The sequence below is a fragment of the Lytechinus pictus genome, chromosome 18 (assembly GCF_037042905.1).
Source record: "Lytechinus pictus isolate F3 Inbred chromosome 18, Lp3.0, whole genome shotgun sequence".
Classification (NCBI taxonomy): domain Eukaryota; kingdom Metazoa; phylum Echinodermata; class Echinoidea; order Temnopleuroida; family Toxopneustidae; genus Lytechinus; species Lytechinus pictus.
In genome coordinates, this window is record NC_087262.1 from 14627067 (window position 1) to 14642500 (window position 15434).

At 36.3% G+C, this 15434-nt stretch overlaps 1 protein-coding gene across 1 annotated transcript in view; it reads left to right on the top strand.

Moving 5' to 3' along the window:
• Positions 1–15434, top strand: part of LOC129281446 (PDZ and LIM domain protein 3-like) — a 52445-nt gene that overhangs the window by 22496 nt on the left and 14515 nt on the right. The window contains exons 3-4 of the mRNA XM_064113463.1: positions 13215–13299; positions 14034–14230. Coding sequence (XP_063969533.1) covers positions 13215–13299; positions 14034–14230 — 282 coding nt within the window. The remainder of the gene's footprint in view (positions 1–13214; positions 13300–14033; positions 14231–15434) is intronic.

Here is a 15434-nt window from a genome sequence, read left to right on the forward strand (position 1 = left end):
TTATGATCGGATCCCCAAATTAGACACGGATGTTTATTCATTTTAAATCCCTGTAATAATAATAATAATAATAATAATAGCGGTATATTTACCCAGGGTAGCCGCTTCAGTTCCGAAAACTGTTCTCCCAGCGGGCCCTGCTATTATTACCCCGGCTTTAGCTGGGCTGCCTAGGCGCTCAAGCATTCAAGGAATTAATCCTGCCGGGTACCCATTTACCTCACCTGGGTCGAGTGCAGCATAATTTGTATTGTATACGATGTATTGCTGCTCACTTATGAATAGTACATACTTGGCAAGAAGAGCAAGAAGATGGATTTAATCTTTGTTGGAAGAAGAAATGTAAAATGATGAAAGTAGTTTTGATCCAATCAATGTAAAAAATATTAGATCTCTGTTTTTCACAGAATTTTTAAGCATTTTAATTGTCGAGATTTGTAATTCATGTATAAAATAAGAAAATATTAACCATCTTCATTTAAGATCCTATCTTCACATGTACATTGAACATCAAATATGAACGTTGTATATCTAATCGCATGTTTTAATTTAGTCATGCCTTGGGCATACATATTGAGAAATGAAATGTGGAAGACACAATTACATATATTTCATGATTAAAGATGATTGAACTCTCCCCTAAGATATGAAGAGACTAGAGAATGTTAATATTGACTAGGAGATGATGATGGATTAGAGTATATTTGGTCGTCCATCTTTAAAGGAGAATGAAACCCTTGAAACCAGCTGAATCCATATCAAAGAGAAAAATCTAAGAAACATATTGTTGAAAGTTTGAGGAAGATTGAATGAATAATAAGAAAGTTATGAGCGTTTGAATATTGAGATCACTAATGCCATGTAGATCTTCCTATTGGCAATGCGACCAAGATCTGTGATGTCACACACGTACAACTCCCTCATTACTTTAGTACTTATTTCACTTATATTCTCACTTTTATAGAGTCTATCACGAGGTGAGGTGTTCTCTTTATATGAGAGGACAAGTACAGAGGTTTCACAATATTATATCATTGATGAATCGTTTGTCATATGATTAGAATGAGCAAAAAGAGATGTTTTGGGGTTTATTTTCAGTGTCCAAAAGGGGAGAGTTGTTCATCTGTGACATCATAGATCTTGGTCGCATTGCCAATGAGAGGATCTCCATAGCATTAGTGATCTCGACATTCAAATGCTCATAACTCTTCTATTGCTAGTCCTATTTTACTCAACTTTTGTTGATCTTATTCTTTGATTTTTCTGCTTTCACAAAAGCTAACTTGCTCCAAGAGTTTCATTCTCCTTTAATGGAAAGGGAATCTGTGCATGGACCAAAAGGGAGTGCATGTAGATTGGGCCGGGCTTTGAGAGGAGAGGGGCGCAAGGGATGAAAGGGACATCTTAGGCTATATAGTCATGTCCCATGAATCTGTATTAGATATAGACATACTGAAGAAGTGGGGGAGGGGGTAAGGGATAGGAGGGTCACTTCATGTTGGTCTACTTCTTTCTATATGTATTATAGATGTTGACATGGAGAATGAGAGGGGAGGGGTGGAAGAGGGTGGGGAAGCTCAAGTTTAATAGTCAGTTTCTTTCCATCTATATTACATTTAAACATGGGGATAGAGAGGGGGTGGGGGAGAAAGGGGAGGAAAGGATTTCAAATTAACTGTCGCCTCACTATCTAGAGTAGATGTAGACATTGGGAAGGAGAGGGGGAGAAAAGAAGTGGTGGGGTTGATCATGGGCATCAGCACAAAGGATTATCTTTTGTTTCTAGGGGGGACATCTATTGTTGCACCCCCCCCCCCAACACAAGATAATCCTCTGTGCTAATGGCCATGGGATTGGTGGGGCATCTAATATATGTATGTTTGTTAGTCACCTTTTTTCCATCTCTTTTAGGTGTAGACATATATGTAGGGAATGAGAGGGGGTGGGACGGGGGGGATAGTAGAGTTTGGGGCCGTTATTAAAGGAAAAAGGGATTGGGTGGAGTGCTAGCTCATGCTAGTCATTTTTCTATGTAGACTTAAGAGACATGAGGGGTAGGGTGAAAGAGGGGGATGGGGCACTGGGCTTTGGTCACATCATAGGAATGGAGGGGAGAAAGGGGTGTGAAGGGTGTCTCATAATCTATCTATATTAGATGTAGACATAGGGATGGATAGGGGAAGGATAGAAGGGGTGGGGTCAGTGGTGCAGCTCATCTTATGCATGTCTATAGTATTATAGTAACATTCTGTTCATCTCTATACATCTGAGTAAGGGGTCAGTTATAAAAAATGTCATGTAGCTATTTTAAGGTTTATGTTGCCCAAGACAACCTCTTGATGTGATCTTGGGTAAAAGGTGGCCTGAGGTAGGTTTTGGTTGTTTAACATCTGATTTCTTTTCTACTGAGGCAGGCCCAGGGCCGGCCAGGTTTTCTTGTAACAGATGTAACAGGGGTCTAGGTAGTCTGATTCACTAAAATTATATCATTTATCATGAACCAACTTTCTCATTTCACCTCTGTTTCAGAAAATATGCCTATTGCTAATTTGAGAAAGATTTGCTGGCTTCTTTGTTGGTTCTTTTTCTGTTTTTTTCTTATTTTCTTAGAGGTTCTGAGTGACCATGTGGAGTAAATCTTAGAGAGTTAGGTTCATCTTGAAGGGTTGATTGATTTATGGGGATGTAATGTAATTGAATCTATTCACTTTATAGTGATTGATACTGTTAATGATTTACTAAGAATAATGGAAGAGAGTGCACTTAAGTGGACTGACTCATCAACCTTCACCATATATGCTGATTTACAAGGAAATATCCAAGAATAATCCTAGTCCTACTATCAGAACTTTACTGTTGATAGCAAATAATTTGTACGTACCGCATTGGTGCAGAAACGCCTTTACACTTGTGTGTGCTGCTAAGCGTATTTTTCCATGTATGCGATGCGCGAAAGTGTGATGTAAGGGTATTCTTGCCCTGACACGATTTGCACCATGAAATTTGTAATGTAATTCATTATTAAAAAAGGAGAATGCGTGAGTGATTGCAGAAGTTCAAAATCACCTTTTGAGTAAACCCTGATGGAAGATTTCATCTTTCTGCAAATTGCTCTTGGTTATTAGTAATATGCTGATAAACCTGTATAATTCAAGCAATAAAAGCCTGTGAATCTACTCTCATGGAATCTAATCAATTTTCGGTGAAATAAACCTTTATAAAGTAAATAAAATTGAAGGTAGATGTAGGGATCGACATTTCTTAAAATGCCATTATGTGACTTGAGATCAAAAGGTTAGAAGTTCTTGGGAGCACTGTTACTTGAAAGTTACAATAGTGACTTTCACTGTTATATGCTATTAGCCTATCTGATGAAAGGATTTTGGTAGCTTGTAACAATATAGTCTTTGAAAACCATTCTCAGTCTTTGTTTACTGAAATGCTCCCTTGGCTGGTACACTCTGAATTTTAGGAATTTAAAATAAATGCAGCTCAGATATGAAAAGTGCCCATCGGAACATTGGATTTTTTTTTAATCCCAGGGATTAATTTTCAAATCTCAAAACATTTAAATTAAAATCTGCAAGGTTTATATCTAAATCTTAAAGGTTTACATTCAAGTGTAAATTTAGAGTAGAGTCTATATTCAGGATGAGAAATTATAAGATGATGATGGGATTGTCATTGAGAAGGTGAGTTGAAATGCAACTTTTGATAAAGAACAAGAAATTACATTCCATTTGTCTCAAATATGCAAATAAGGGTCCTGCGGTATCATATCATCTTTGTATACAGAAAGTAGCTGAAACAGTATGGCATGACAGTAATAGGTTTGGAATTTCATTGGTGATGAATGGTGAAGTTGGTGGGGGAATTCCTTTTGAGTTCTAGGTTTGAAATGAGCGAGATTTGGCATTCCAGTGGGTGGTTAGGGAAGACATTTGACTCACCCCAGAGCGTAGGGAGCAACATTGGATCGATTACTCATCGCTCCAAGAATGCCAGCCAGAGAAAGAGAAAAGAATACCTTGACTCACTCTTTCTCGTCCATTCGAGGTATCATAAATCTGTCATGGTCTAATTCATTCCATTTTCTTCTATCTATGTAAAACCTTTTTTGGGCCATGGACTGATGAAGAATGCATCATTGATTAATGTGAGAGGGATGGAGGATAAGAATGAGATACCATTAAAGGGGAATCCAACCCAAATAAAAGTTGTTTGTAAAAGGAAAAGAAAAATCGGACAAGTTGATAGGTGAAAGTTTGAACAATTTTGGACAAACAACAAGGAAGTTATGAATTTTTAAATGTTGTAAATATTGGTAATCACTATACCCATGGAAACTTTAAATTGGCCGCATATGGGATGTAATAGTGATGTAAGGCAAGGACTACTCTTCCATCTACTCCAATACATATTATGTCTAAAATGACATTTTTCCTAAAAGTTTTATTTCAAATTATATTTTTCTTTCATGAGGACATAAAACAATATACTACCTGGGTTATATTTAGATTACTGCCCCAGGGGAATGGGTACTTAATAGAAAACCACAAATCCCTGATAATAAAGTACATGGCCTATGGGAAAGTTGTCCTTGCCCCTTGTCATAATTTACTTACTCAGTTGCCAATTTGCAATCTACATAGTATTAGTGATCTCAATTTTAAAGCAGCTATAACTTTCTTATTGCTTGTCCGATTTCTTTCAAACTTTCACCATTCTGTTTAATTTATTTTTCTCATTCCCAACATAACATTTTATGGCCAAGGCTGGATTCCCCTTTAACTCAAATTATTTTCTGTATTTGGTGTGTCTCATGTGTATGTCAAACAAAGAAGAACTTGTCATGTCAGTGCAAGAGCACCACACTTGCACTCATGTGATGCACGTGAAAATACCCTTAGCAGCACGCAGAAGTGCGTTGCTGACAGGCGTTTCTGCACCTATGCGGTGCACAGAAATGTTTTGTTAAGGGCGGGCGTTCTTGCACCGACACAACGAACTGTCTTCCAGACTTTATCACCAATAGAGATGTGTGACTGTAGTATTTACAATGTAGAAGCAGAGATATGAGCCTATTTTTTAACCCCCCCCCCAAAAAAAAAAAAAATTATTATTATTAAATGTTTCCTTAGTATAATCTGGGAATGAGAGGAAGAAATTTTATTACTATAGAATACAGAAAAAAATGAGAAAGCATAATCTGTAAATGGGCCTATTTTAGATTGGCTGTACCTAATTTAGGTCAGACTTTAAGTCTTATTCAGTCTTTAATGATGTTGCTCAAAAATATGTTTTTTTTTGTGCTGTGTCTGTTTTACCTGATTATTGTAGACCATGTAGTCCTATATGTACTAAGTAAATCAAGACTGCATTGACTTTCATGATATATAATTATACGGTTCCAGTTATAAAGTAAGTCCTTCAAATAGCGAAACTTGATATAATTGAAGCCTTCAATTATATCAAGTTTCGCTTATTTCATTCATTCTTGATCTATCCATCTTTCACTTTCACTGGTAACATGTCATGATTAATGTTAACAAAAGTACTTGAAGTTGATGTTTGAAGTACTAGATGTATTTCAATAATTAAAATGACCAGTTTTGCTCATATAGTTTCATAGTATCTGAAGAGAGATTAAGAAAATATGATCTGGTATCAATATTACAAACTCTCAATGATTATTGAGCATTGGGATATGAAACTTTAATATCTGATCATTAATTTACTGAATGACGAACTTGTAATAAAACATTTTGAAAGCTTTATTTTTTTGTGACGTAAAGCATTGCTTGTTCAGATTTATCAGCTGGAGATTGGTGATGAATGGAGAAAGGGGCATTCCCCTCCCCCGATCCCCTTTATATCAAGAATCAAAATTCTATTTTGTCAGAAAGTTTTGGAGTAATGACTGGCAATTTTTTTATTTGAAAACATTTTTTAGGCTTGTCCCCTCCCCCAAATAAAAAAAAAATGGAAAGAAACAATTTTCAGAGATTTTTTTTAATACCATGAACATATTTTTTTAAAGTAGGGGGAACTGAGGGGGGGGGGTGAACATACAGAATGTTATGGTCATTTTCACTTTTTTCGACTAGTTTGCTGAGTTTCTGTGCTCCCTGATGAGTACAAGGGTTCCATGAAAATTGCTCCGGCGACAATTACTCCAATGGAAAATCTGCACATTGAGCAAAATATTTAACCTTACCTCCAAAACTAAAGAAACCCTAATTATTTTCTTTACATTATTGTGAATCTGATCCAAAAACTCTTATTACAATCCTACCTCTAACCCTATGTATTAAGACCGGAGCAAATGTTGTCACCTGTACAAGTAAGCAGCTATTATATCTATACCAAGGCCCTCTTTTTTATGTGCAATACATGTAGTATGGTGTACAGCGATAACTAGTAGTATTGCTCTTTGTAAGCATTTCCTTGTTTTTGAGGGGGGAAAACTGTTATTGATATTAAGCTTGACATGCAAGTACATCCCTGTGTATTCCAGATAACTTCCTGAATACGACAAAATCATGAATTTGGAAATGAAATATGTCTGTGACACTTCCTGCCTGAGAAACAATATCCTCTATTTCACTCTAAATGCTTTGAACATACATGTAGATTTAGGGCCCACTACTTGTTAATATGTTTAAACCTCATGGGCAGTATCATGACAATGAAACCCACGTTTAAGCGAGTCCAAACTAAAAATTTTAACCACACTTCAATGGAATGCTGGCTTCACAATACTTCTTCCATATTCATAGAAATTATTATGTACCAATCAATTCATTAAATTTCACTATTTTCACTATTTCATATTCTTACCTCCTTTCACAACTGAATTAATTTTTTGACAACTTTTTGAGGAAGGATAAGAAAATTGTTTAATTGATGAATAAGTTGACATCTAGCACTCCATAAAAGAATTGTCTAAGTTAACCCAGGTAAACCATGGCTGTCAAAATACCACCCATATGCTGTCTTTTGTATACCTACTACATGTTCTAAAAATCAGAGTCACTATTAAAGCCAATTCGCAGTGAGCTCATGATCAACTTTTCTTGAAATTGCCTTTCCCAGTAGGATGAGCTACACTGAAGTAACTTTTTCAAATGAAGAATCAAGATATTTAAATTTTCTCTGACTTAGCATCCTCTGCTATTCAAATTCTAAGAAAGAAGGACGTGACATAGACCAGTACTGACTGCACAGAAACGTTGTTAGCGCTAACAGAGGCCCTGTTACAACCGGTAATAAAGCAGCGATGCCTAACGGTTCAACAATGCATTACTTAGTACATTGAAATAAATGTTTTGACTTCACAATCCGAAAGATGTTACTGGGCTTACTGTTAGCGCTCTGTTAGGCTAACAATGTTTCTGTGCAGCCTGCACAGGTGACTAGATTAGTACTTCAGTGATCAAGTTTGGAAATCGTTTGTTGTATTGTCCATATTGGCACACTCAATGTTATTTGGGCAACTGTCAAGTACCAGTGAACACTTACTTCAGTCTGGATGTGACAAAAAGAACATTTAAAAAGGCCAAAGGGTATATGAATAATCATCAAATCAAAAGGTTTATGTCAATGAATATTAAAAGCACCTTGATGGTTTATCTATTAAACTGACCATTTACTATATGCGCAGTAACTACCGGTACTGCCAAAAGGCTCATACATAATACTTTCAGTATCGGCGATAATGGATCTTATGGATTTGAATTCAGGCTTATACTGAAATGTTTTAACTTAAGAATGGCATTATTGTATTGAGACAGTTATGAATTTTAATACTTATATAAAATTATTAGTTACAAGTTCCAACACTAAAATTTGACACAGCTGAAAGGAAATGGCGTGCAGATTATTTTATGTCCTGGGCCGTGTTACACAACTAGATTTCTCTGAGTTCCTGTATTAAAAATCTCTTAATTGAAAATATGTTACCACCTGCATATATACACTGTGCAGCACTCAGGCATCTATCTCCTTTTGCCACTCTCCACCCAAGTGTCATACATGGGTGGTAGGAAGGATTCATTCCTGGAATGCTCAAGCTCCCAATAGATGTAGCCGTGCATAAGTTGGGGTAAATATATTGCAAGGCTTAGAAAGATTGTATGAAGTGCTATACAGTGTATATAATTGATGCATATTACTTTGGTAAAATGAAAAAAAAAAGCTTCAGCAAAACTACTTTTTCAGTGGATTTGTAAGTTTGGTGGAGGGAATATTCTTTAAGTACAGAAAACAATCAAGTGTTCTTAATGCTTCTGAATGGATACCACTCCCAAAATTTTGCCTTTAAACCAATCAAATCTTGCAGTGCAGCTTTAAAAGTGATATGAAAGCTCAAGATCATTTTCTAATGTAATGACAAGTTCATCTTATAGCATCCGCAGACAAGGCAAGTAAACAAATCTGCTCCATTGAGTAGGTTAACATATTGCAGGTCGTCCCTATGCGCATCCATCTGTAACTGATCAGGGGGGTCGAAGCAGATGTGATGGTGAAATGATGTTGCGTTGCTCGTACATGACGTTGATTGTCTTGTCCAATTATCAAAGTTGAGTGGGACTATTTTTATCTCTGAACTCTCTCTTTACTTGTGTGTTTGCCTGTGTAATACTGTGTTACCTGATATTTATGGGGCTCTGCAAGAAAATTGCACATAAATTAGATTTGACTCTACTGCAGGTCTGCACGTCTTGCAGTTCATCAGATATTTATGTCATTATCATCATCATTGTTATTCTTATACAACCACCACCATCATCATCAGTGTATCTTCACCATCATCAGCATCAACATCACAGCCACCACCATCATCTTCAGTGTATCTTCACCATCATCATCATCATCGTCATCATCACAACCATCACCATCATCATCGTATCTTCACCATCATCATAACCATCATCATCATCGCAACTATCACCACCATCATCATCACACTACAACTATCATCACCACTACCATCATCATCATTATCATCATCATCATCAACCATGACCACCACCATCATCATCATTGTATCTTCACCATCATCATCATCATCATAACCATCATCATCATCGCAACTATCACCACCATCATCATCACACTACAACTATCATCACCACTACCATCATCATCATTATCATCATCATCATCAACCATGACCACCACTATCATCATCGTTGTATCTTCACCGTCATCATCATCATAACCATCATCATCATCGCAACTATCACCACCACCATCATCATCATCACACCATAACTATCATCACCACTACCATCGTCATCATTATCATCATCATCATCAACCATGACCATCACCATCATCATCGTTGTTTCTTCACCATCATCATCATAATCATCATCATCATCACCATCATGACAACCACGGCCACCACCATCAGGCATCACCACACCTCCATCATCACTGCTATCATCACAGCCATCTCCATTGTCATCACTCTCTTCTTCCTCCTCCTCATCATCATCACCTACATCACTACCACTGCCACTACTCCCACCAGGAGTACATATGTTCAGTGATTTAAGTTGGTAGCCATGAATACAGGAAAGGCGCAGGAAGGAATAAACTTGTCAATAACAGTGTCCTTGTATGATATTCAAATTACCACTCCCTCCTTTACTACGATCTTACACGAACATTGATTACACTTCAGGATGTGGTGAAGGTCCTATACCTGATATAAATTCATTTTCTCAATAAATATATTGTTTTTATTTCCATTTCTTGCTTCATATCTTTCTTTATATCACCCTACAAGGATGGGTGTGTAACATACATGTCAGTCAACTCAAGTTCAACTTTTAATTCTTTTTCCCATTATGATCAAGAATTTGTTTGTCAAAATTTACTGAACCTGATCGACCATGTAAAACCTGAGGATATTTATCTTTTTAATTTGTAGTAATTTTACAGGGGAATTTTTTTTTTCATTTAGAATATGACGGCGAGGAAGGAAAGCACTCAAGTGGAAGATTAAGTGTGCGCATATTCATATTTTTTATTATAATTATTATCTCCTTTCTTTTTAATTTACATTAAAAAATAAGATAAACATTGAAAGAAAATCAGTGGTTTGACAATTAATGAACGAGGGAGGGGGGGGGGGGGAGCAACCTCTACATGCCCCCATTATAATGTAGTGATTAAGACTATAGCATGGAAAGTCCTGTCAGTTTGGGTCAGATGTACGATGACTTCTGTTCCTTGGCAGAGGATGAATCAGCCAAGATATAAATATTGACAGAGAAGATTAAATGAGCTAATCAAATTTCCTCTTTCTTGGGATCTTGTCCAGCTCAATCTCTTGTCCGAGCCCAATCACCCTCTATTAACTGTTGAAATGCCAGCATTGCCAATTTGCATTATACCCGCAAACCCCAACACTTTCTATTTAATAGCATTTCAATTGAGGCGCCGCTTTTCCGACGGCGGCGGCGGCGTCAACATCAAATCTTAACCTAAGGTTAAGTTTTTTAAATGACATCATAACTTAGAAAGTATATGGACCTAGTTCATGAAACTTGGACATAAGGTTAATCAAGTATTACTGAACATCCTGCCCGAGTTTCAGGTCACATGACCAAGGTCAAAGGTCATTTAGGGTCAATGAACTTAGACCATGTTGGGAAAATTATTTTCAAAATCTTAACCGAAGGTTAAGTTTTTGAAATGACATCATAACTTAGAAAGTATATGGACCTAGTTCATGAAACTTGGGCATAAGGTTAATCAAGTATTAGTGAACATCCTGCTCGAGTTTCAGGTCACATGACCAAGGTCAAAGGTCATTTAGGGTCAATGAACTTTGGTCAAATTGGGGGTATTTGTTGAATTACTATCATAACTTTGAAAATGTATGGATCTAGTCCATGAAACTTGGACATAAGGTTAATCAAGTATTAGTGAACATCCTGCCTGAGTTTCAGGTCACATGACCAAGGTCAAAGGTCATTTAGGGTCAATGAACTTTGGCCAAGTTGGGGGTATTTGTTGAATTACCATCATAACTGAAAATTTATGGATTTAGTTCATGAAACTTGGACATTAGGTTAATCAAGTACCACTGAATATCCTGTACGAGTTTCAGGTCACATGACCATGGTCAATGGTCATTTAAGGTCAATGAACTTTGGCCGTGTTGGGGGTATATGTTAAATTACCATCCTAGCTCTGAAAGTTTATGGATCTAGTTCATAAAACTTGGACATGGGTGTAGTTGACAGTCTTAAGTCTCCGTTCAAATGTCATTTATGGTCAATGAACGGGGTATTATGTCATTATATGAATGATGTTTTTGTGAATGATTATTTTATAGTAGTTTTCAAAGTTAGCACTGCTGCTATATTAAATTGCGTAATGCAGGCGAGACTGCCAGAGGCGTTCCACTTGTTAATCCTTGATATTATCTATACCATTTTTGTAAATATGGTATGTTTTAATATCATATTTTTTACTTTTTAAGGCTTTTGAACTATTTGCATTTTTAAAATCATAACTATGATGCATATAATCTAATAGATAGCATACCATACCAAGGATGATTTCATACCCGCCCCCATCACAAAAATACCTGGTATTTTTTCTGATCATGAATTCTACCCATATTTTAAAATGTATTAAGCCAGTGCGAAAGCAAAGTACTCGTAATGTAAAAAAGAGTCTAAATAACTATAGAAATATAAAGTAAACAAAAATTCAGTTTCTTTCACTGTCAAGTAACTTCTGGAATTTTTAACCAGGAAAGGGGTAGAGCACTCTATTTTCTAATAAAAAACACCTAAAAAAGCCATTAAAAAAAATCCTTGTTTTTTTTTTAAAAGCTAGAAAATGTCATGGAAATAAAGTGTTTGCAAATGCAAATTGACCCCAAAAGAACTTTGTATGTATCTCAACTGAGATAAAGTACATGTATTATTCACTCTCATCAGTTTTTAACCAACCAAAAAGTTGGTTCAAATATGAACCTACCAACTGTTGGTTAAAAAATGTCAATTTATTTTGCATGCAATTTTATTTTAACCATCTTTATAGGTTGGGTAATAAATTCATGTGAGTGCATACATGTATGTGTTCGTAATCCAATGGGTTTTGATTGATCACATACAGACAAAACAGGAAGTCAGAGAGATATCCCCCAAATATTGCTACCGTTCTATGACTTAAAAACAGGAAAATGACTTTATGTAATCCTATGTTCTCTGTGGTTATATTTCTTCTCTTCATCATCTTGAGGTTTATGATTTTGTGTATCATTTATTGATTTTGAGTATACCCAATATTTGGCTATTAATCACAAACATGAAATTGAATACGGTGGGACTGATACATGAATTGAGCAGGAAAGATGGACTGCTTCCGTTGTTGTAAAGTGATCTTGAACAGGAAGGAGGAAGTTGTCTTCTAAACGTGATGGTCAGACAATGATCAACCTAAGATAATTCCATTGGATAAAAGCCATACTTCGATTCATCTTTATCATATGATGTCATACATGCAATGTCATTTCCAGCTCCTGGAAGCTTTAAATGCAAACCTTTCTGGTGCTTTTTTTTACTCTTTAACATCATGGAAGTAAACTTTCTATAATTCTTATCAAATCTTGACTAATGAAAAACTGTTCATTAATATGCCTGTCAACAAGATTTCTAATCTAACAAGATCAGGGAGTTGTTTCACAAAGATTTAAGTGTAACTTAGAGTCGCACCTAATTTCAGTTGCGTCACCAAATTGGTCAGATCATGTGCATGGGACTCAAATCTTAGTGAAACACCCCCCCCCCCCCCAGTTCCAACTTTAATTGATCGGAATAAAAGTTATGGAAAATCTCACTTAGCACACGAAAGTGTCACTGTATAAATTTTGTAACTTATGAACAACTCTGCCATGGGGGGGGGGGAGGGCACTTTAAAATATTTGTTAGTTATGCTTGACTTTTGTTATGAATGAAAGGAACATATTTGTTGCTAATCAGATTGTAAGTCATAATATTAATTCACCAACTTTGTAGAATGATATTATCTTGTTAAATATTTCAATTAGAAAGTCAAAAAAAAAAAATTTTAATTCACAGATTTTATTTGTCAAAATTTGATTAGAGTACGAAGAAACTTAAGTCATTCAGACTCTTCTTTAATCATCCTTGTCTTTCTATCTCTGATTTGGTCCTTGTTTTCAGGTCAGCTCAAGCAACTATCTGGACACCAGAGGTCAATCAGCAGCCTGATACCGGTATCAATGTATCACTCAAGGCTAATAAACAGGTTGGTTATGCATATGTATATCGATGGGGGGGGGGGGGCACTTATTGGAGCATTCAAAAAAATAGTTTAGGGTTCAAATCTCAGCCATGCTGTAATTTCCTTCAGCAAGAAAAATGATCTGACCCAGATGAGGTAAATGGATCCCAGTAGGAATAATTCTTTGAAGTCGCTGAGCGATACTGATAAAGTGGTAGCTCGAGCTGAAGCCGGGATAATAATAATTGCGCTTTGTATCCTCTAGCAAAAAGCGCTATATAAATCTAGTTATTTTATTATCTTTATTATTAGTATCAGGTGGACACCATGCTCCTACCCATAGGCATGTAAAAAGGTGGGGTTCTTTTTTGCAATTGGGCTGTGTACGCAAATTGAGTGAAATGTATCAAGATTCTGGAAAAGGGATAGACTTTCCAACCCTAGATACATGAAAAAGCTATTTATTTCATATTATCTTGATGATTGAATGTTTTAGGCATTATCAATGACATTACCCACCACCCCCCCCCCTCCCAGCTTGAAGCCCTTACCAAGTTTTTGTCTAAAATCTAAAGATTTTTTATTAAGTTTTATTTAATTGTGAATTCATTTGTTTGAAAGATGCTATCTAAAAATCTATATCTATGAAATTTCTAATCAAACTGTCAAAATCACTCTTAAAGTTTAGGACCACTTTTTGGTATTTATTAAAAGATAATTATTTCTAACTTATTTTGTTTGTTTTGATACTTCAACAGCAATTCCAGCATGCAGGCAGCAGTCACAACGTCAAACCCCGCCTCTTCCCAGGATCCGGAGGGGGAGCGGCCCAACCCCAGTCGGCTCCAAACATGGTCCACAAGCAATTCAACTCACCCGTAGGGATCTACTCCGCCCAGAATATCGCCGACAGTTATAGAGGACAGACGGAAGGCACGGCTTCGTCTAATACATAGTAAGAAGGGTACATTTGGTCTACAATCATCATAAAATGCCAGTCGGGTGATCGTATCCTGGTAATCGCCATAGGGTTGAATCTCCTTTGGGTGGATTATGATGATTGTACAATATTTTTGCGGACCCATGATTGATTTTAAAGGAAAATGAAACCTTTGGAACAAGATAGCTTGTGTGAAAACAGAAAAATCAAAGAATAAGATCAAAGAAAGTTTGAGAAAGATCGGACAAATAATGAGAAAGTTATGAGCATTTGAAGTTCAGATCATTGTTGTAATGTAGATCCTCCTACTGGCAATGCGACAAAGATGTGTGATGTCACATGTGAACAACTTTCCCATTTTTTTTTGTATATATTTCACTTACAATGCCTCTTTTATCACATCTATCAGTAGATCATTAATTCTTTATATAGGAGGGCTTGTAATACAGATTTTCAAAGAATATATTATGGATAAAGAGTTTGTATCACCATAAGAAAATAGCAAAAAGAGACATTTTGGGGGTATTTTATAGTCCATCAAAGGGAAAGTTGTTCACATGTGACATCACACGGATCTGTCGCATTGCCAATGTGAGGATCTCCATAGCATTAGTGATTGCAATATTCAAATGCTCATCACTTTCTCATTATTTGTCCAATCATTGTCAAACTTTCTGAGATCTTATTCTTTGATTTTTCTCTTTCCACACAAACCCACTTGTTCCAAGGGTTTCATTCACCTTGAAGGTCTACAATTTTGTTTAGGTCAGAATATACATATTTTCAAATTACAAAGATTGTAGCTTTTTTATACATATCATTGGGGCATCATAGGATCAGCGAAGGGGTATCGTACAATGTCTGTAGAGTCTCTTCATACAGCGTCTGTATCTCTTTGGGCGCTCTGTGATGCCCAACACATGGAAATTTACTATGTCCATAAAAAATGCAAACATAAAAATGGTAGCCTGTAGCCACCTTATGATGCCCCCGAAAATTGAAGAGTATTTTTTGTACGATTATCATATTAAATTCAAACAAGGGTTATGGTTAGGGTTGGGGTATGGGTATGGGTGTAGATGATTTGACAGGCACTGGTTTATAAAGTCCATCAGTGGTTAAACTCTCAAGTAGGGATTCAATCTGCCTGGTACGTTGCTAAATGTTAAATAAGGACAGATTGCATAGCATCACATTGCCATTTGAAAGAAGGAGTGAT